This window comes from Falco peregrinus, chromosome 5 (genome assembly GCF_023634155.1).
Source record: "Falco peregrinus isolate bFalPer1 chromosome 5, bFalPer1.pri, whole genome shotgun sequence".
Classification (NCBI taxonomy): domain Eukaryota; kingdom Metazoa; phylum Chordata; class Aves; order Falconiformes; family Falconidae; genus Falco; species Falco peregrinus.
Genome location: NC_073725.1, coordinates 68,117,235 through 68,137,339, shown reverse-complemented (window position 1 = coordinate 68,137,339; position 20,105 = coordinate 68,117,235). Strand labels below are relative to the sequence as shown.

The following is a 20,105-nucleotide window of genomic DNA, read 5'->3' as shown; positions in this document are numbered from 1 at the left end:
GGCTCAGGGCTCCAGCTCCTGGGGAAGGGGCAGGGGGTTTCCCCACCCACACCCCCCCCCTCAGCAAAGGTCCCATCTGCACAGGGGCGGCAGGACACCTGTCCTGAGCCAGGGGCTGTGCTCCCCCCGTTCCACGCCCAGCCCCCTCCATGGCATGGAAGCAGCACCGGGGGGGCCATGGGGACCGTGCCAGGGCAGGGGCACCTTTGCTCCCTCCCTGCCCCACGAGAGGGGAACGGGGCAGGGCAGGCTGGCACCGTGCCTCCCAGCTCCTCCAGCGGCTGGGCAGTAAATGTGAGCGGGGAGGTGGGAGCAATAAAGAGCAGATAAGACCTGTGCCGAGAGAGTTGATACCTCCAGAGCCGGGGCAACTGCTGCAGAGACCCCCAGGGCCTTTGAACCAGGGCGGGGGGCAGCTCTGGAGTGCCTGGGGACACGCTGCGCCCCTCACCTCACTGTGTAAAAGAAAAGCAGAGCACCCAAGATGTAAGTTCACAACTTGTTTAATGCCAGTTAGATTGCTTTACATGGAAAAGTTAACAACGCTCTCTGTATTATTATTTATTTTTTTTCCCACCATAGGATGCCTTATATATAACAATGCCACAAGGTCGCAGACTTTATCACACAAACTCTGGGAGGACCCTTTGCTCAATCATGTCAGTGCTTACAGGTCACACACGGAAAACACAAGCTGACATTCGCTTCGCTCTCCTCTGAACACACGGCAGCACACTCCCGCGCCGCGTCACGCGCTCGCCTACATGGGCAGCCACACGCACACACCCACCGCCACGCTCCTGCGGCGCAGGACCTGCAGGGATCACTTCTGGGAACGCCGCTGATTTCTTGGATGAGCGGGATGAGGGGGCGGGGGGGGGGCAGGGAAGGAGCTCATGCCATGCTTTAACAGCCAAGTCCACCTCAACAGCTTGTTCTCGCCACGCTCGACAGCCAACGTGCCCGGCCACAGACCAGCCATGGCTTGGAAGTCACTAGCCCTCCCTGCCAAGCACAGTGAGAGATGTCACCGCGAGCCAACCTGCTCCCAATGCAGCTCCTAAGTGAGGTGAGGGAGAGATGTGGTTGGTGAAAGTGCCTGGTGAGCAGGGACAGAGCAACGGGCGGCTGTGTCCCCCCCCGCAGCACCCCAGGGTGCCGGGAGAGCGCGGAGCACCAAGCTGTGGATGCATGTGTGCCCTGATGGCACTGCCACCCCCACAGCAGCTCCTGGGTCCTCTAGGACGAGGACCTGTGCTGCAGGGTGAGAGACAGCCCACACCTCCCTCAGCCGGCCCCGCAGGAGCCCCAGTGGCACCACGCTCGCCCAGTGCCACCCCAGAATGGGAACAAACCCACCCCCTGGCTGGGACCTCCTGTGTCCCCTCACCACAACCACCTATTTCTTCCTGGAGGGGAAAGCAGCGTTTCCTGGGGTCTGCGTGTCAAGACTGAGGCAGGAGACAACCCACCACCGACAAGAAAATCCACCAGCCACCTCCACCCCTGGCGTAAGCACCTCCCGTGCCCACGCTCTGCTGCCCGACGGGACAGACATCCCACGGGACACACCGACCGTGTCTTGCCCCTCACTTCAAACCCCCTCACCAACTTAATGATCTGACTTAAGCTTTACAACTCCTCAGTGCTTTGCAGTGCTCCTTCCACCCGAAGTTTAACAGTGCCAGCAAACATAAGAAGCGACAAGAGAGGGACGGGGGGTACACCAGGTGATTTTTAAATCAAGCCCCACGCTCCTGCAGCAAGAACTACAACGAAGTAGTCGTGTTGAAACTGCGTTTCACAAGTTACATTGAAATTACATTTTGGAAGCAAGTGAGTCTAAGACAACCATGCAGCTGCCAGTTTGGGCTTTGAAGCCTCGGTGCTGCCAGCCTGGGGGACACACACGCCCCCGGTACATGAGCTCGAGCCTCTCACGAGTGCCTCCAAGTACGTGCGACACGCAGAGGTAGCACAGAGAGCCTGATCCAGGCACTGGTGTAGTGGCACACACAGTCAAGGCTGCAGTGAACAGAACAGCACCTCACCGCCCTTCTCCGTACCAGCCTTCCCGCGCCTCCGACGCTCACCCTAAGGGTACCAGTGGCACTGGGGAGAGACAATCATACACTCTGGTTTCAGGGAAAGGGTGGCGGCAGGGAGGGAAAAAGGAAAAAAAAAAAAGAAAAAAGAGAGAGATAAAAGTATTGCCTATGCAATCTACATAGAGGTCAAGGTCTATATACACAGCCAGGAAAATCCAAATGAGAACAGGGAACAGCACTCACATCCCAGTGTGCGAGAGAGGGCATGAGGCAGGCAGGAGCCAGGTGCACAGCAGGGAGAGTATCGGCACATGTACAAATAAGACAGGAACAGGCTGCTGCAAGCGTAACAACTTCTCTTTAAATTAAAAGCACCACACACACACACCACTGCTTTGCGTCGCATCCCACGGCACTCATCACGCAGGCTCCAAGCACACAAGCAGGCACTCTCTTCCCATACAACTTAAAAATAAAAAACAACAAAACCCCCCCCACAACCCAACAACGGGTCCCTGGCTTTGACTTGGAGATAAAAAAAAAGCAATACTTCTTTGCTTTAGAAAAAGAACCCCCCTTCTCACCCAGACGTGGCATTTCCACCCCCCTTCCAGCCAGAAGAGGCCATGCTCTCTCCAACAGACAGATCCACAGGAGTTGTTTTGTTTCTCAAACACATCTCAGCTGCTTTTGTCCTCAGGAAGACTCCAGAGCAACCAGCCTGCCACAAACAGCACACTGTGGGAAGCTCCACATGCATGGTGGTTGTTCGTTGTTTTGGGTGTTTTGGTTTTTTTTTTGTTGTTGTTTTTTTTCTTTTTTTTTTTTTTTTTTTTTTAAAGCCATTGTTTCTCCTCTCTGTTAACTAAAAGGATCAGCCCAGAACATGCATTAGCAATTTAAAACTTTCTGAATGTGCTCCCTCTGAGGTGGAGCCTCTTCAATACTCCTCCAAAATTTAGAGCCCCAAAATGTATTTGTTTGAAGGCAGCTGTCGAGCATGCCAAAAATCAAGCTGTTTTATGGGAATGATTGTATCCAGTACTACAGTACCTATTTGAGGGGGGGGGTGGGGGCAAAAAAAAGGAAGGAAAATCATCAGTTCTCCAGTTTCTTCACGTAATGGGGATGCCAGGCTATAAACAATGCCCTTAGATAAGCAGAGAGGCTAATGCCCAGCCTGGAGTCTAGTCCCCTTGCACCAGTTGTATTGAACCAGGCTGGCTGGCTCCTACCTCCAGAGACCTCCATCTGGGGACAGAAGGACCCAGAGCAGCACATTAAACCCACTCCCACAGAGGCATGGATACTCCCATCTCTTCCCCAGTGGGGACAACACAGCAGCTGGGATGGCCTTGGTACGGTCTCAATGGTCCATGTCACACACGTTTTTGGTTTTTTTTTTTCTCCAGTTTACAACATGAGGGTTGGGGGACGCTATTTCACATTTCCTCTGGTAGCCGTTTCCCTTTACAAAGGACGGATCTGTAAACCTTTGGCAGTTCCCTCCCCTCCCCAACCCCCATCCCAAACACTGCCCAGCGTGGTTCACAAGCGCGTTATTTAATTAGCATCTATTGGGTCCATCCTCCAGTCCCACTGGCACTCCCCTCCCCTTCTGGCTGATCGTTTGGGGTTCCATGCACACCAAAGGTAGTGGTTTTATCCTGGTCTGTTCAGGCTGTAGTCTCCTGGGTCGCAGTATATGGGGTTTATCGTATCCTGGTGAAGAGGTTCAGAACGGATACAGACTCCTGACAAAGCAGAAGAGATAAAGCAGATGCTAAGTTTTCCACAGCTGTGCGGCAGCGTCACCCCATGTGCTTTTGGTTTTTGTTTTATCAAAAAAGAAAGCACAACTGCTAATCTGGTGAGGCACCTCTAGCTCATCAGGTGAGCTCACCATTCAAAGTCCAATGCCATAGATATTCCCATGAGCTTCTTCCAACTGATAACAAGGAGCATGGCAGGCAAGCGTGCCATTCCCACAGCTTTGCAGGGAACTGCACCCTGGAGCTGTCAGAAACCAGGGGGACAGCCAGCAGTGAGCGACACCAGCTCCCCCCAGCTCATGCTTTCAAATCTGTCTGCCATTCCCCACTGCCTCTGCCAGGCACCCAGAAGAGCTCTTGGGGCACAACCCACTTTCAGCGATAGCAAGTTGTCACTGGCAGCATCCACGACCCCATTTCCATCCAAAACACCATTTTACGTGGTTTTGTACAGAGCCAGGGGATAATCTGAGGATTGGGTCAAGTTCATAGCAGCACGCTGGCAGGGAAGATGGTGGGCTCAGGGTGACCTCCCTGACACGCTGCTATCTTCAGCAGCCAGGAGAAGGATGTTTTTTCACACTGCCCTGGGCACACAGAAGCAACCTTTTATCTGACAACTATGAATCCCTTTATACCTCAAAGTTCACTGCATCTAGCCCTCGATCTGCAGGGTATGGTGAAAAGACCAGAGGCAAGGCAGGAGAACAGAGCAAATTCGGATGGCATTCACCCCCAACGGCTGAGCCTCCTGCAGGACACAGCTGCAGCCATCCACACGACGCGTCCTTACCTTTGTCGAGCGTGTTTTACTGAAGACGTTCCAGAAGCGCAAGGTTTCATCTCCAGCTCCTGTAACTATGGCCTCCCCATCAGGGGACATTGCCTAAGGCCGAGAGAGAGCAACCTTTAGCATCTGCTACATTTTTGAGGTTGAAAACAAATCTTCGTTGGAATGCATGAAAGATTTAACTCTCCTTCCTACTTGGCTGACAGTGAGAAACCAAACAACTACCTCTGCCTTCATGTGCCTTATTCAGTCTCAGCAGGTGCCAATTCGACCACTAGTATCTTACTTATGCAGCTATGGAATACATGGGTGGAATTATCGCAAAAAGGATTCTTGTGTTAAGAAATCCAAGCCATTTGTAATTGAGTCTCTTCCTCCCCAGATCATAAATATGTGTTAAGGCAGGAAGCGCGATATGGCTGGCATTTGCCAGCTCTGTTAGTCACTTACATTGGAATCTACCTCACAAAACAGTATCAGCATATTTATCATCTGTCATGAATCCACTGAAAGCCCTACATAACAGTAACAAAGCAGGTACGAGATCAACATGGATTAACTGCACCAAGCATTTAATGACAAATGAGGAGATCTGAAAGCATCAACTTCTTCCCCTGCTGGTAGTTACCAGTGAAAAAGCGTACAAGTCTTAAGGGAACAAGAAGAGATGCTTGTGTTTCCTCTGAAGAGTTCTGGCAGGCTTTGCTATTCATTAATAAAATCTTGCATTTCCATAGCAGCAAATCTAAGTATCCCTTGCAGGCAAGAAAACCAGAGCGGTTTTCTTTGCTTGTAAGGCAGTGTTCACGTCTTCGCCCAGACTACAGGCAGCTTACAGTGCCACTAGCAGTGTGGCTTTGGGTCTCAGCACACGCACAGCCACAGAAGTTTCCAGAGACATGGTCATCACTTACCAGATATAAGACTCTGTACGAGTGCCCCGTTAGCTTTGCTACTTGAGTTAATGAGGGGTATTTCCAGACGAGGATCTGGTTCTGCGAGTATCCATGGGTACTCACCTGAAAGGGAAGAAGGAAATATGCATCATGCTTCCTAACACAAGACAGCGCAGCAGCAGGACTGCACAGTGAGGAACTTACTAGCTCGTTGGCGTGCTTTGACCAGGCCAGGTTGCACACTTGCGACCCAGTGTCGATGCACTGCAAAGGCTGCCCGGTGAGCGTGTTCCAGAAGCGTATACAGCGGTCAGCTGTCCCACCGCCAGAGGCAAGGAGTCCATGCTGGTGCGGAGACCAGGCGATAGCTTTTACTGCCGCAAGATGCTCTGTGTATTGTTGGACAGGACTCAGGCTGGAGTGATTCCAAACAAGGAGCTGGCAGAGAGGAGAGACGTGATCGAACTTGCGCTGCAGTCATGTGCCCACAACACCCACAAATCACAATGTTGCACTGGGACTGATGAGGGCAGTTGAGCAACAAGATGATTTCCCACAGCTCTGCCCAAGCACACGCATCTCCACTCTGCACTCGCAGCCCTGAAGCCAGTCCCACCCTGCCACCAGTCTCAACTGCGGAGCCATTCTACCCCTGGGCCACAAGGAAGCTAACAGTCCTCAGGGTAAGCTTCTGAAGCCAAAGGCAGCGTCACCAAATGTGAACTCAAACCCTTCGTTTTCTCTTTATGGCTGCATTATTCCAGAACACGTTTAGAAATATGCTCAAGTTCATTAAAAGTTATTCTGAGCAGGAGGAACATGGTACAACCATGCTGTCACACAGACACTGGGCAAATTCACTACCTAGCAACCCACTCCGAAGGGCTCAGAACAGTGCTTCTCCAGAACAGATGCTTCTTCCATATGGTGCTCAGTGAATTACAAGCCTGAGTTATAGGTATTAGAACTTACATGGCTCTAAACTCAGTTTCCTTCTGCATGCATAAACATTATTGCAACAAACCTGACGATATGCTACCTAAACAAAAGCCAGGAAGCACAGCTTTGTTGAACTCAACCCCCTGAGTCAAGCTATAGATCTAATTAGCCAAATACAGAGGCAAAATTAAATTCGCCTTTTTAATTTTATTAGAGAGAGGAGACCAAGTAGAAGCTTAGTGTGATTTATGTTTGGACACAGTCCAACAACTGAAACAAAAGCCCCTTTTCAGAGGGGCCAAATATCCTTAAAGAAAGGGGGTTCTGACGTTTCTTGGTGAAGATCTCAAGACACCCAGCCTCACATGACTCCCTGGAAGTACTATACCTTATTATCATTTCCTCCAGAGGCCAGGAGCTGGTGGTCTGTAGACCATTTGAGCCCACAGACCTCCTGCCTGTGGCCCTGGAGCCGCCGCTCAGACTGCAGGGGTGGGGTGCGGATGTCCCTCTGAAGGATCATCCTGTCTCGACTCCCAGAGGACAGCTGGTCCGCGTTCCATGCCAAGGCACCTGTAATGCGGGCAGAAGAGTATGCTGTGGGAGTCCTGCAGAAACAGGTAGGCAGAACACAGCCACCACAGTTGCCAAGGCTTTAAAAAAATAAAATAAATAAAAAAAAAAATCAGTGCTTACAGACCTCCCTTACATCCAGCGTGAAGTCCTAGAATAGCCTACAAAGATTAACCTGCACAAACCTACTGAATCCCGTTTCACAGTGCAGTAAAGCACAGAAATAGAATTTGGAAGGTGCCTTGACTTCCCAAATCTCACACTCCAGCATTCAGATTCACAACGCCTCTGAGCAAATAAAAATAGTCCCCGCAGAATAAGGGAACTGGAAATCTCAGTGTAAAGCAGCCTGCCTGCAGGGCTGATGCCGGAAGCCAGTGGCAGCAAAAAAGGATGTTGTAACCAAACCTAAAATGCCTCAGACGTGGAGGAAACACCTGCTCAAACACTCAAACACCACCACACCCAAGATCAGAACATCACAATTACTAGAGCATAATATTCTGAAGACTGCTTGAGACGTAGCAGGGGATAGATAGCAGAACTCAAAGTACCAGCATCGCTATTTCAAGCTGATCCCTTGCTTGCAAGGAAGAAGTTAAATTAGGTAGAAACAAAACGTGAAACCTCTGCCTCCCATCTCCTTACCCACTCTGGCTGTGTGTCCCTCTAGCATGGAGAGCTTTTTTCCTGCTGCTGCATCCCAGATCTGTACAAAACCCTTGTGAGTGCCCACGGCTACCAAGTTCCCCTAGACAAACAGAAACCCACGATCAGTAAAGCCAGTACGTACAGACAAACGTCAAACAAAAGCTAGAAGCTGAGGAAAAGACTTGAGATAAATCCCACAAGATGGAAAACATGCAGAGTTGTTCCATCTTACATCTTTTCCCTAACTGAGAGGGCCAAGCAGTCTGGCTGGAATGCATTTATTGTAACATTTTATTGTCAAGAGCTGGAGGAGTGAACTGGCTCTTTCTCTCTCCCACATCTCTTAGCAAATACCTCAAGAACCTCACGATACAAGAAGTTGCTCTCTATCCCCTCTCATTTAACAGAAAAAAAAAATACTGCAGAGAGAAAAACACATTTGATTTGCGATGCATACGGGAAGCTTGGGGAAATACATCTAAAACCTGCAAGTAAGAGCTATATGGCTACAATGATAGCATCTAAATTACAAGCGCTTCAGCTGTCATTGCTGACAACGTGATACAGACCCGTTCTGACCAGCCCACAGATGTTACTGAATCTCCTTCCACAGAGAGGTCACACAGTCGGGTCACCTTGAAAACACAACAGAATAGAATGAGAAACACTTGTTAATTGTCATACTACACTATTAGCTGTCTCACAAACTAGTACCTAGTTTGGGACAGAGCATTAGAAGTGCTGAGCCCCTCACACAGCACATTCCAGAGCTCTGAAAGATTGGAAAAGACCTACAGCAACAGGTACTTCACTCTCCAGGCACTGATGATCGTTTACCTGGCTAGTACAAGCACTCCACAGATAAACACAAGTCCCAAGGCCAACGCTGAGGACGTTAAGAGAGGACCAGTCCACCAGGTTCAGGTAGAAGTCGTCCTGCAGCTCTGGGGCATCTAGCACTTTGAAAGGAATCTTGGAGATTTTCCGGGTTGGTTTTCGAGGTGATCTTAGCAGCTTCTGACTGTTGACAGAAAAAGATACAAAACTATAGGATCTTACACATCAGAGCAGTAGGCACTCTTTAAAGCATACTGCATTTCTATAGAAATGCGCAAAGAGGCTGCAAAATTCTTTCCAGCAGGTAAGACTGGAAGCAATTAGGTTGTTCTTCTGTAAAGGAGCTAAGGAGTAAAAATGTAAACTGACTCCTGAAAGTTGGCCTACTGAAGCATCTAGGCAGGTTGGGCACCCACAGAAATTCTTAGAACTTGACTGTCCCTACTTATTGTCTCCCCAGATTTCCAAAAGCAATTCACACAGTGATTCTGGGTGCCTTAAACCTCACTGATTCCTCTGTCCCAACCCTTCCCTTCTTGCAGTCTGTGGGGAATCAGTGTTACCTTTTGTTGCTGACAGGAGACAGGGAATATGGTGAGACCTCATTGCCATCATCTGGACTAGAGCGTTTTGTGCTGAGTGAATACTGCATAAAGAAAACACAACCTAGTAAGAACCCCAGCAAAAAACCTAGAGGATCACTTGCAACACACTGGTGCCCGATGCCTAGCCATCTCCTACACCCACAGCCAGATTTCCCAGACTTTTCAGTTCCTTCCTTTGCCAGGTGTTCCAGAACCAAACAAAAGCCTCCCCCGTCTCCACTCAAAGCCAAAAAACTTGATTTGGTCATGTACCACACAGTCCAAAAAGAGCTGGGTCCAGCTCAGCTTCCCTGCCAGTACAAAAATAGGAAGCATGTAGCTTGCTGCAGATACTTAAGTTTTCTTTCCAGGCCACCAAACTTTGTTATCAACAGCTTATCTTGGTCAAGCCGCAACGCTAACTTGCTTGCACTAGCAGCTTGGCAGAACTGTGTGCTTTGTTCCTGTGACGCACGTGGACAACCTTCATTGGTTTTAATGCAAAGTAACCAACTTACAGTGAAGAGGGACTTCTTCTCCGGGGTGGACGGCTGCAGCCTCCGGTCTTCCGTCTGTGGGTCTTGTACTTTCTCAATCCCTGCTCCTAAGAGTTCGTTCTTCAGCAAAGCAGAGTACGCAAGGCCATCTGTGAACCCAAACGAGCACTTAAGTAGAGAACTCTGAAGCAGCAAACGGCTCTGCAGGGAGTGGCAGGATCACATCTGTCTGACTTGTACAGTCACAGGGCCTCTTAACAAGCCTGGGGCCCCAGTTTGGAATCAGGATTAGCAGCAAGCTTCCCCTCCTTCCACTCCACCAGGAAAGTGCTTCCAAGGCATATGAAATCAAGGGATACAAACAGCCTCTTGCTTCCCAGATATTTGTCAGAAACCTACTGAAGTAATCTGGTATTCACTCTCATGATGGGGGCACTTCCTAAAACACCTGCTTGAGTTTTTGCACAAGCACAGAAATGCCAGAGTTCCCTTGATTTCCAAACTCGCCAACAGTTCGAGATGAAACCTACAGACGCGGCACAAGCAGTAGAAAGGCGGTCTCACCTTTGCCATTGTCTGATGTAGCATCCTTTGCTTTTCTGTTTTGACTTGGTGATTTTTCATTTTCCTGAAAGGAAGAAAAATGTTACCACCATACATAAACCTCATGATATACGATAAAATAATAAACAAGTCTCCTAGACCATAGTGACAGCCTATTTAAAGACATGCACTCGAAGGAACTCTTTTGGGGCAGCAGCAGACCATGGTGCAGAAGATAAGCAGAGGAATTATGCCAGCCAAACCAAAATGCACCACAATTTCCTCTGTTGCAAGACTGAGCTGCTTGAAAAGGGAGCAAAACTTACGTTTATTCTGTGGAAGTTGATGCTCCAGTTGGCCCCGGCTCTTGAGGGAATGAATCTGTCTCCATGCTTACTAGGAGAAGACATTGGAGAATTGGAAGGCGTCAGGGTTCTTCTCATCTCTGCTACCTGCATTAAAGAAAAAAACCCACAAGAACAAGTGCTGATCACAGCAGCGGTCTGAAAAACATCAGTGAGGTCTTGTAAAAGCTGAATATGCCCAAGTAGAAGAGCCAAGCATTAGTTTATCCCCTTCACAGAACCTAGTAAGCACGTCAGAGTCCAAGTGTCATGGGAACTTCTGTCAAAAGAAGCAATTAAACAGCCTCTTTCTCACAGCTCCTTCTCAAGCCCACACCATCAAGGTAAACATGTGGAAGGCTGGAGTGGGGCAGGCTACTTGCAGGGTGAGCAGCAGATTCCTTAGCTGCAGTCACATTTTTTTTTTTCCTAGAGTAATTTATGATGGAAAGGACGCCAGCTGAGAATATGGCTAATTTCAAAGTTACACTGACGGTCACAGCCTCATCCAGTTGAGTTTTCAGCATCTCCAAGGACAATGACCCCATAAGCTCCCTGTTGCAGTTTTTGGACGCCCTCACTGTGAACATTTTTTCCTAATAGCTAACTGGAATTCACCCTGTTGCAGCTTGCATCCATTGCCTCTAATCCTTCCACTGTGTACGTCTGAAGAGAGTCTGACTCCATTTTCTCCATAGCCACCCGCCAGGTAGTTGAAAGCAACTACTTCATCCCCTCCTGAGCCTCATCGTCTCCAGTCTGAGCAACGCGGATCTCAGCACCTTCCTGCTCCAGCCCCCCAGCCATCTTGGTGGCCTCTGCTGGACCTCCTCTATCTCGTCAAGCCCCACAGCTGGTTGGTTTGTTTGTTTGTTAGCCCCCAACTTTGTACATTCCACATGTACTTACTGACATTATTTAGTAAAAAGGCATTACTGAGCTACACAAAAATATCTTAACGACTTTTTGCAACCCGAACTGAGTTTATGATATTCAAAGGCTTTGTTGAAGTCAAGCGATTTGGTTATTCCTAGAACAGCTCGGGAACTCACACCTGCTCGCAGCAAAGACTAAGATTTGCTTCAAAGAGGTCCGGTATCTTTCAAAAGCTTGTGAAAACAGTCACAGGCAAAGCAAACAACTTAACAGTCAGGCTAAGACCATTTAGCATAGCCCATTTGTACTTACGCAAGGCATTGTGTTTTCATTCTGTATGTTGATTTGGCGTAGGAGACGTCTCTCATAATCCTGGTCCATGGTGGAAAGCAGAGGGGCTGGGGAGTTCAGCAGGCTCAGGGATTTATATTCATGAAGTCCAATCAGTAATCAGTCTGCTGCAACAGCCAGGGGAAGAAAAACACCAAAATATGACACCCCTTCATACAGAAGCAGCTCTTTAGTATCTCCTGAGACTGTTCTTTGAACTTGAGACTACTTTTCCTATCCAAAGCATCGGTATCAAACTTGTGGGATACAGCACAGGGCTGCTAATGAAAGCCTTTTTCTGCATCACCGCCCTCCGTTGCCGATTCACACGAGCAGGCAACCAGCATTTTGTGTTTGACAGGACCTCAGCAGGCAAGCCCAGTAACTGGAGCAGAGACGGCGATACGCGAAACCCGCCTGTTCGCACGAACTGCAGCAGCACAGTTTAGTAAACCTTCAGTACTCTGGCAGCGTAAAACCAGCCCCCGAACCCCCTAGCCCACCACAGCCAGATCCATGCTTCAGGCCAGAGGCACGGCAGCAGCACACACCACCGAGCTGAAGCTAGCCGGGATACTTTGAGCCACGTTCGAAGTATTTCAGACTTTTAGTGCCACACACTGCAGGAACACAGGTAGCTACAGACTAGGTAGCCCCCTGGGTGAACATTCAATGCCTGATGCCCATAAAGTCCCAAAATATATGTCCAAATATTCCTCTTGGCTTGCATAAAGCTAGCTTGCTTATGGCTAAATAGTCTGTAAGCATCTTTCAAGCATAAAGACAGGGCTGCTTCATAGCCTAGACTTGGCTGGCTAAATTACGACATGCATCAATTAAAAAAAAATCAAAATAAATTAGCTAACACTTCTGTGAGGATATGCAGTCACAGCCCTCGTCTGAACTCTGAAGGGCACAGATCAGCATCGCTGTGCCCAGCCTCCCCAGCTCACACACACCTCATGCTTTGTCCACAGCTCGTGTTGACGCAAAAATGCCAACGCCAGAAGAGACACGTCAAGTTGCTCTTTCAACCCAAGATAAACATCTCCAAAGGGAAACACGGAATCTTGCACACATACCACACACAAAATCCTCACTATACAGGCATCTGGGAGCTGTGCAGAACATAGCGGCATTTTCTTTTGCTGTTATTGTATAAACATTTACGCTATCTGGCCGGAGTCCCGGCTACACAAATGGAGCTGCCTGGAGATATAAACTTGTGGCAAAATCTGGGAGGCAATTGCACCCAGACAGGGCTGGGAGAAACTCTCCAGGGACAAGCGACACTGCCACACTCAGGACCTGCCACAAACTGCCTTCGGCTTCCTGCGCCAGCAGCTTGGGTTTGCTGTGAAAAAGTTTTACCTGCAGGAACAGAAAAGCTACCATTAAAATTTGGAGGCAAGTTACCAAGCTAAGAGGGCTACAGCAGCACCTGTAATCCAGAGAGATGCAATTAAGCGTTCAAATATTCTACGAAATCACCTTGAAAGTGAGAGAAACTCCGGGCTAGTCAGCTGTTAGCTAACAGAGCTACCTTCCTTTTACCTAAGCCGTTTGTCAGTACTGAAACTTGGATTTCTTACAAATGTGAAATGCAGAGGCCTTTTTCTCCTTGCCGTTAAGCATGCCAACACTTTTACGGGAGCATCTCGGAAACAGATAGTGCCAAGCTTTTCCCAGCACACCTGCTTACCTCTGCTACCTCCTCCCCAAGCTTTTTTCTTTTTTTAATTTAGTATGTTTTCCCATATGTTCTTTCAGAGGCAAAACTGGAGAAAGCTACCAAATTTAACAGTAATCAGCTTCCACCAAACAAATAGTCAGAGATGGCATTACTGTGAGTAAAAAAAAATCAGAAAGGCCTGTGATGTTATTAACGAAGGTTAAAAAAACCAACCCAGCACATCCCATGTCAAACACTCTTCCTCATTTTGTAGTTTACTTACCACTATCCTTACCTACCCACAATCTACCAAAACTACCTTAGAGGTTAACACAACCTCTCAAACCAAGCATTTCAACAAAATGCGCCCCCCCACCCCATCCTTTTTTTTTTTTTTTAACACCACGAATAAGAGAGAGCAGCTTGCAGAGCCCACACGAGAAGCGTGATCAGCTGGGGAACACCGCTCATGTGAGGCACGCTCCCAAAACGGCTCAGCGCAGTCCTCGTGCGAGAACTAGATCCACACAGCAATGTGACATTTTTAATTCTGGATAAGAAACACATTCACTTTTAGAGTTCTTCCACTTGAGTTCCCATCTGTACAGATTCCAACTGCACCTTCTAATCAGAAATAAAGCAGAGCGAACGACAGAAGAGATTGCATAGGCAGAACATGGCAATAAATATTCAGCACCTGAATAATAATGTTTTTACTCAAAATTTGCGCCATTAAATACAGGCCCAGAGAGAAGGCAGCATCTCTAGTTTGGGCAGGCTCTGGCTAACTCTAAATTTGTGGAAAGTGGGTGGGTTTCCCATTTCCCCTGAATTTAGTTAAGAAAGGCTTTGCCGTAAGGACAGGGAGTGTGTGGACTGCAAGTTCTCTTTTAGTCGAAGAAATGAAAGATGGAGGAGCTACATGTGTTACATACTCTTTTTGGATACTACATTGTTACTAATTATGTGCTTTAAGCTTGGAGAAGGTGGGTTTTGGTGCAGGGTTGTTGTTTGGTTTTTTTTAATTCCAAGAACAGAATTTGTATTCTGACTGAAGTTTATTTTCTTCACGCACCTTATGTCCTATCTTCAGATTGGCTGGATTTTCTCACAGTTCACATTACTCTCAGAACAATACTTCTAGGCAACGTTACGGTGCTGAACAAGTGCGTTTTGTTCTTTTTATTGACCCAACCTTAATGTATCCTAATACTTAAAATGGTTTTTGGTTTTTTTTTCTTGGTATGGATCTGTTTTTAAGAAGCCAGCAGGCAGAATGCCAGGGTTGGCAGGGAAATGAACGCAGTTATTTTGCAAAATTGTTGAAATTGTTTCTCTGTTGTTTGCGAGGCAGCCTGTACCTACTTGGATTCTTCAGCAAGTGTTGAAGTTGGGGTAAGAAGCACAGGCTGTGTTGTCTCTGTTCGGTTCCAGATGTGGCCTACCTCAGCAAAGCAAGAGCTGGACAATCCCTGACACTTTTTTGTCTAGAAATTATTTGTGCCCTTCTTAAAAATGGAAGATAACTGGGTGGGTAAGTGTTAAACACAAGGAGCACTGATGAAAGTGAGGGACTCTGAGAATACCAAAGGCAGGAGAACTTTTAAATGTAAAAACTGAATATGCTTCCTAATTTGAACAAGGCCAAAGGTGGCCGAGATGTATTTGAATTATCAAGACAACTAATGTTCTGTTGATGCTCTATTTTGAAGCATCTGAAGGCTGAAAAAGGTTGTTTGGGGCCCCAAAATTTAGAGTTAGCAAGAGCCTACCCAAACCCAGAGATGCTACTTTCTCTCTGGGCCTGTATTTAATGGCACATGTTTTGAGGTAAAAATATCATTATTCAGGTGCTGAATATTTACAACCTCTCGGGAAGAAATCCATAATTTACCAAGGGGAAAAGAATGGCGTAAACGCTTTCCTAGTCCTCTAAGTCACGAGCAGCAGGATCTGAAATCAAACCCTAGAACGCCCCTATTCCAAACCCACCAACTTTCAGATGACCAGCAGTAGGTGCAAACCAAATTAAAGTTTGATTTGAGAGGCAACGTGGCTCAAAGGGCACGACATTGCCTTCGTCTCCTGTCTGCACTCAGCCTCCCAGTCCATATATATACTGCAGCAGTATAGAAGCTTGAGATGCTGCAATTCCATACAAAGTTTAGGAGATGAATGGTATGCACTGCTACCCGTCTGCGCCTCCTCTCACCCCCACTGTCAGAAAGTATCACCACCTCCTCACAGGTGAGGGCCCAACCTGCAATTCAGATTGGAGGTGAAAGATTTTTACCTTTCTGCAACTCACTGCAGCTCCACCTGCACGCACAGACAAGCTAGAAGACTTCCCACAGCCCTCCAGGTCAACTTCTGAAGCTAATTTCAGACTTTACGTCTACCTTCCCAAAGCAATCCACAGTCCTACAAGATGACAGAGGAACTCTGACCAGCAAACCACAGGGCAACGATGCTAATTTAGGACACTCAGGTGACAAAGTGCTGCAGGAAGCCTGCATGAGCCAAGGATTAAGTATTCATGACAAAGAGCTCTGAACATGGCATGGACCTTCACAGGCCAGTGGAAACCCAGCGTTGCAACACCTTCAGGAAACAGCAACATCTCTGCCTTTGGAAAAGCCTTTACTGAAGATAAACATACTCCCCCCCTCCAATAATAAATCTTCTGAGTACACCGTTACAAACCCAAAAACTTTTCACCAGGATTTTCATACACAAAACAGACACTCTTAGATGCAAGCCCTCATCTGAGGGGAATGCTCCAGGAAGTCTACCAAGAACATCGCTAGTGCTGCCTCTTTTACGTGGATGATGCTCAGATATTACCAGCGCTTTCAGCATCGATATTTTTCCTAAATCCTCCTTCTCTCCACAACTGGAAGGGAAAAAAAAACAAAACAAAAGAAGTCGACAGAGTCCAGCCTGCTGTGCCATACTCAAAAGACACGTATTTTTTCAACTGCTCAACTCAAGACAGTCCGCAGCCCCCTCCACTGCTGTACCCATGCAGCAGTCAGGCTGAGGGGTTTCCAAGCTTGCTTCAGCCAGCTTTTAATCAGTTAAGAGAACTGTAGGTTTGTTACTTTACCTTCATAGATGACATTTTCATTCAATACACACCTCACTGCAGCGTACAGTAGTCTGTTAGGAGCACAGGGTTTATCTAAGCAGACATGACAATCATGTACTTAGCAGGGGATTTCTCAGAAAATAATCACCATTAAAACCCTTTTTCTTGCCTGCAGGTAGTGATTATTTCATCTTTTCACCATGCTGCTCCATAAATATGAGGGCCACGCCTGCTCCCAGGGAATTCAAAATAAAGTAGAAAGTCTTCAGCAGTGCAGGAAGCCATAGGCTGGGAAACACACAACGTTAAAACGTAACGCATGCTCAATGAGGGGTCACCTCAGTGTCACCTCTTGCCCGTGGCTCAAAAGACAATCTCTGCATCTAATTAACAGAAAGTCTCATAAGAGGTTCATCTACTATGAAAGAAAACCAAGTAAGAGGCAGCAGAAGAAACACTCTCCAGTTTTAGAGATGTAACAATTAGCAAAGGCACCTGGGTTAAACAGCATTTGAACACCTCTTCCTTTCTGGCTGTTACAAAGGCTCGATTAAAGCTCTGAAGAAGTTAGAGATCAGGTTCAGCTCTGGCAGATCACGCTTGAGAAATACCAAGTGCTGAACAAGTTCTGCTACTTCCATTTGCTCCGCTACTCCTGCGGATATAATGAAACTGGTTCCTGCTGGCTGCGCCTCTGCACTGGGGCAGAGCGTAACACTACCCTGTGCTGCAGGTGCTAGAGGATAATACCTACGCCAGGGAAGGAGTTGGGTACGATTTCCTCAAGTTGCTACGTGACAAAGAGGGGGATAAGCATTAACCTTGCCACGTCCTGCTTCAAGATTTCACTTCGGCCCGTGACGTAACCTGTGCCAAACCAATACACCTAGATCCTGCTGCCCCTCCTGACTCACGAGGCACAGGGAACAATCAAAAAAAACCAAACCAAACACAAACCCAAAAACCAGCCTGCCTTCTCCACGCTCCCTCACTGCCAAATCTCCCCTCGGATCAGAGGGCTGAGCTACTGGTAGCTGCTGGCCTCTGAAGCAAGACAGCAAGTTGCAGCAACAGCACTTCTGTTTCCATTGTCACCTGACGGCAGTTTTTCCCCACATAAGCACATGTTTTGGACAAGTTACTGGACAGACATGTGAAATGGAGGTTCTGCTTTCAGCTGCTCATCAACCGGCATAGGATGGCACTCATTTTGCTGACCACCTAGAAGATATCTACTCATTTGTTTATCCTGCATACACAAAGTGTTAGTAAGAAGGAAGTGGGGATGGATGGAGTGAAGTACTTTGACCTTAGGGATACAGGCAAGGGCAGAGTTTTTCCATGCTGGGCATCTAGACTCAAAGGATACATACTTAGGAGCAGAGGGAAGCACAAGAAGAAAGGCTACTGTATGCCTTTCGTAACATTTTACAGAACCTTAAGGGCTTGTTTGTTTTAGTAGTTTGTACGCTGTGTCTGAGCATGGCAATTTTTCATAAAGCTACTACCTTTAATAAAATTCAGCTTCCCTTCAATAAAATACAAACAAAAAATAATCACAGGATAAGGCTGTCTGTTGCATTAAAAGGGAATGGAGTAATTGAGCAGGTAGTTTAATGTTATAATATTAGATCTGTAATTCCCCCCTCCAAGCAATTTCACAACAGCTGTCCAATTATCTTACATCTCAAAACGGAGTACAAACAGCTAGGAGCACCAGCTATAGATAAAAGGTTTGCTTTATCTGAAGCCTTATCAGAAGTCAGTGCACTGAAAGCCAAGATTAAAAATTCACCAGCAGCCTCGTCCACGGTGCTTTACTGAAAAGGCCAAGTGATTTAAAAGTCTGCTTCATCATAACATTTAAGCTACTGAAGATGTAAGGGTGCCCCCAGTCATCCCACAAAAGGAAGTCACAGGATTTAGAAAACACAGCAGCTTCAGGCAACAGCCCCAGAAAATTCCACTTCTGTATTAATAATAAAATAAAAATCAGTCTTTAATATGAAATGTTGTTGTCAGCTTGGGTGTTGCTCCGTGAAGAACCTTTGGCACAAAATACTAGGCTAGCATCGTGAAACACACTAACTCAGGAAGAATCAGCACTTCATGAGAAAAGGAGCACAACGCCTTCAAGAGAGCTGGAAATCAAGGCAAAAAACCTCTCAGTCATCCACACAAAGCCTACCACTGCTTCAACAGAGGACTCCAACACGACCCAACAGACCTCACTGTACTCCGACTCCTCCAGCAGAACGCCTCCCCTCTCACCACGCGTGGAGGATGCTCAGCTCAGGCTTTTAAGACCTCAAGCCCGTCACTTGCTGAACGTGTGCACTACTTCCATTTGCCAAATGTCAACAATGCACTGAAAAAAAACAACTGTAAGGAAAGACACGGCGATACTGAGCTGCCTCACACTCCCCAAAGCCATCGGATGGCCAACGGCACACCACTGATCTGCGCTGCCCGTAAAAAAAAGAAACTTTTTTCATCAAAGTTTCCCTCGCCACTTGGTAGTTCTCTTCAGCACCAGAGCCCACGGCACAGAAATCGCAGCCACTGCTCACGTTATCAATTTGAGCAAGGAATCAACTGGGGAAGGGGCAGCCACCAGCTCTCACAGCCCCTTCCCAGGTGGATCAGGGCACGGTGACCACGCAAAGGGTCTGCGGCCAGAGCCCCCCACTGCTTGGAAGACTAGGGCTGCGCGACCCCCACGGGTACAGTGACCACGCAAAGGGGCTGCAGCCAGAGCCCCCCGCCGCTTGGGGGGGGCAGGGGCTGCGCGACCCCCGCGGGGCTCCAGCCGCACGGTGTCCGTTAGAGCAGCGGGCCGGTGCGGGAGGGCACCAAGGCACGGCGGCTCCGGGGGCCCCGAGCCCGCTGGGCCCGCGGGAAGGGGGGGCCCAGCAGAAGCGCGATGGCCCCAAGCCGTCCGGTACAGGCCGGGTCCCGCCTGTCACCTCTGACAAAGCACCGTAAAACAAACCGGGAAGGGCCCCCCCGAGGGCACCGCTCGCCAACCGCCTGCCGCCACGCAGGCCAGCAGGCCGCTGCCCCTCGGGGCCCGGCAGGCCCCAGGCACCCCCAGCCGGGCACCGAGCCGCGCCGGGCAGCGGCTGCCCTGACCCCGCCGCCGGGCCGGGGCCGCCCCGCCCGGCCCCTCCACAGGGCCGGCCCCATTGCCTGGCCCGGCTGCCGGTGCCGCACGGGCCCGCACCCCGGGGAGAAGAGGCAAAGGGCGGCCGCAGCCCGCGCCGCGCCACCGAACCGGGCCCTCAGCCCCGCCGCCCGCCCTACCTGCCCAGCCGGCGCGGCCCCGGCCCGGCCCCGCTCCGCTCCGCCTCCTCCTGTCAGTCTCTGCCGGCCTCAGCGCTCCCCAATATGGCGGCCACCCCCGCGGCCGCTGCCCCCGCCCGCTGGCCCCGCCCCCGCGAGCGGCACGACGGGAGCGCACCCCGCCCTCACCTTCAAATCAATACAGGAAGCGGCGCCATGGCAACGGCCACGCCCCCTTCGCGCCGCCACGCCCAGCGGTGCCTGACACCACCTCCCAGCACGTGACGTCATGGCGGCGAAGGGCGCCTCCCAGCTGCTAAGGCCGCAGGCGGGCGCCTGCCCCAGAGAGTCCGGGCGGCTGCGGCGGGAGGTGGCAGTTTGGG

The 20,105-nt window shown here is 49.0% G+C and overlaps 1 protein-coding gene across 4 annotated transcripts; it reads right to left on the bottom strand.

Moving 5' to 3' along the window:
- Positions 1–487: 487 nt before the first annotated feature.
- On the bottom strand, positions 488–20,052 carry FZR1 (fizzy and cell division cycle 20 related 1). 4 transcript variants are annotated; one of them, XM_055804504.1, is made up of 14 exons: positions 19,912–20,052; positions 11,663–11,808; positions 10,457–10,582; positions 10,152–10,215; positions 9,609–9,736; positions 9,070–9,152; positions 8,507–8,690; positions 8,239–8,304; positions 7,667–7,769; positions 6,834–7,018; positions 5,711–5,944; positions 5,525–5,629; positions 4,614–4,706; positions 488–3,802 (listed from the first exon to the last, which is right to left on the bottom strand). In XM_055804504.1, exons 2-14 carry the CDS (start codon positions 11,729–11,731, stop codon positions 3,761–3,763), a joined length of 1,482 nt encoding a protein of 493 aa, XP_055660479.1. In that variant the 5' UTR covers positions 11,732–11,808; positions 19,912–20,052; the 3' UTR covers positions 488–3,760. The 4 variants fall into 4 exon arrangements, with proteins under 4 accessions (XP_055660479.1, XP_055660480.1, XP_055660478.1 ...); XM_055804505.1 differs by having other exon boundaries at positions 11,663–11,805; positions 19,912–19,935; XM_055804503.1 differs by lacking the exon at positions 19,912–20,052 and adding an exon at positions 19,744–19,862 and having other exon boundaries at positions 11,663–11,805.
- Between the last annotated feature and the right edge of the window lie 53 nt (positions 20,053–20,105).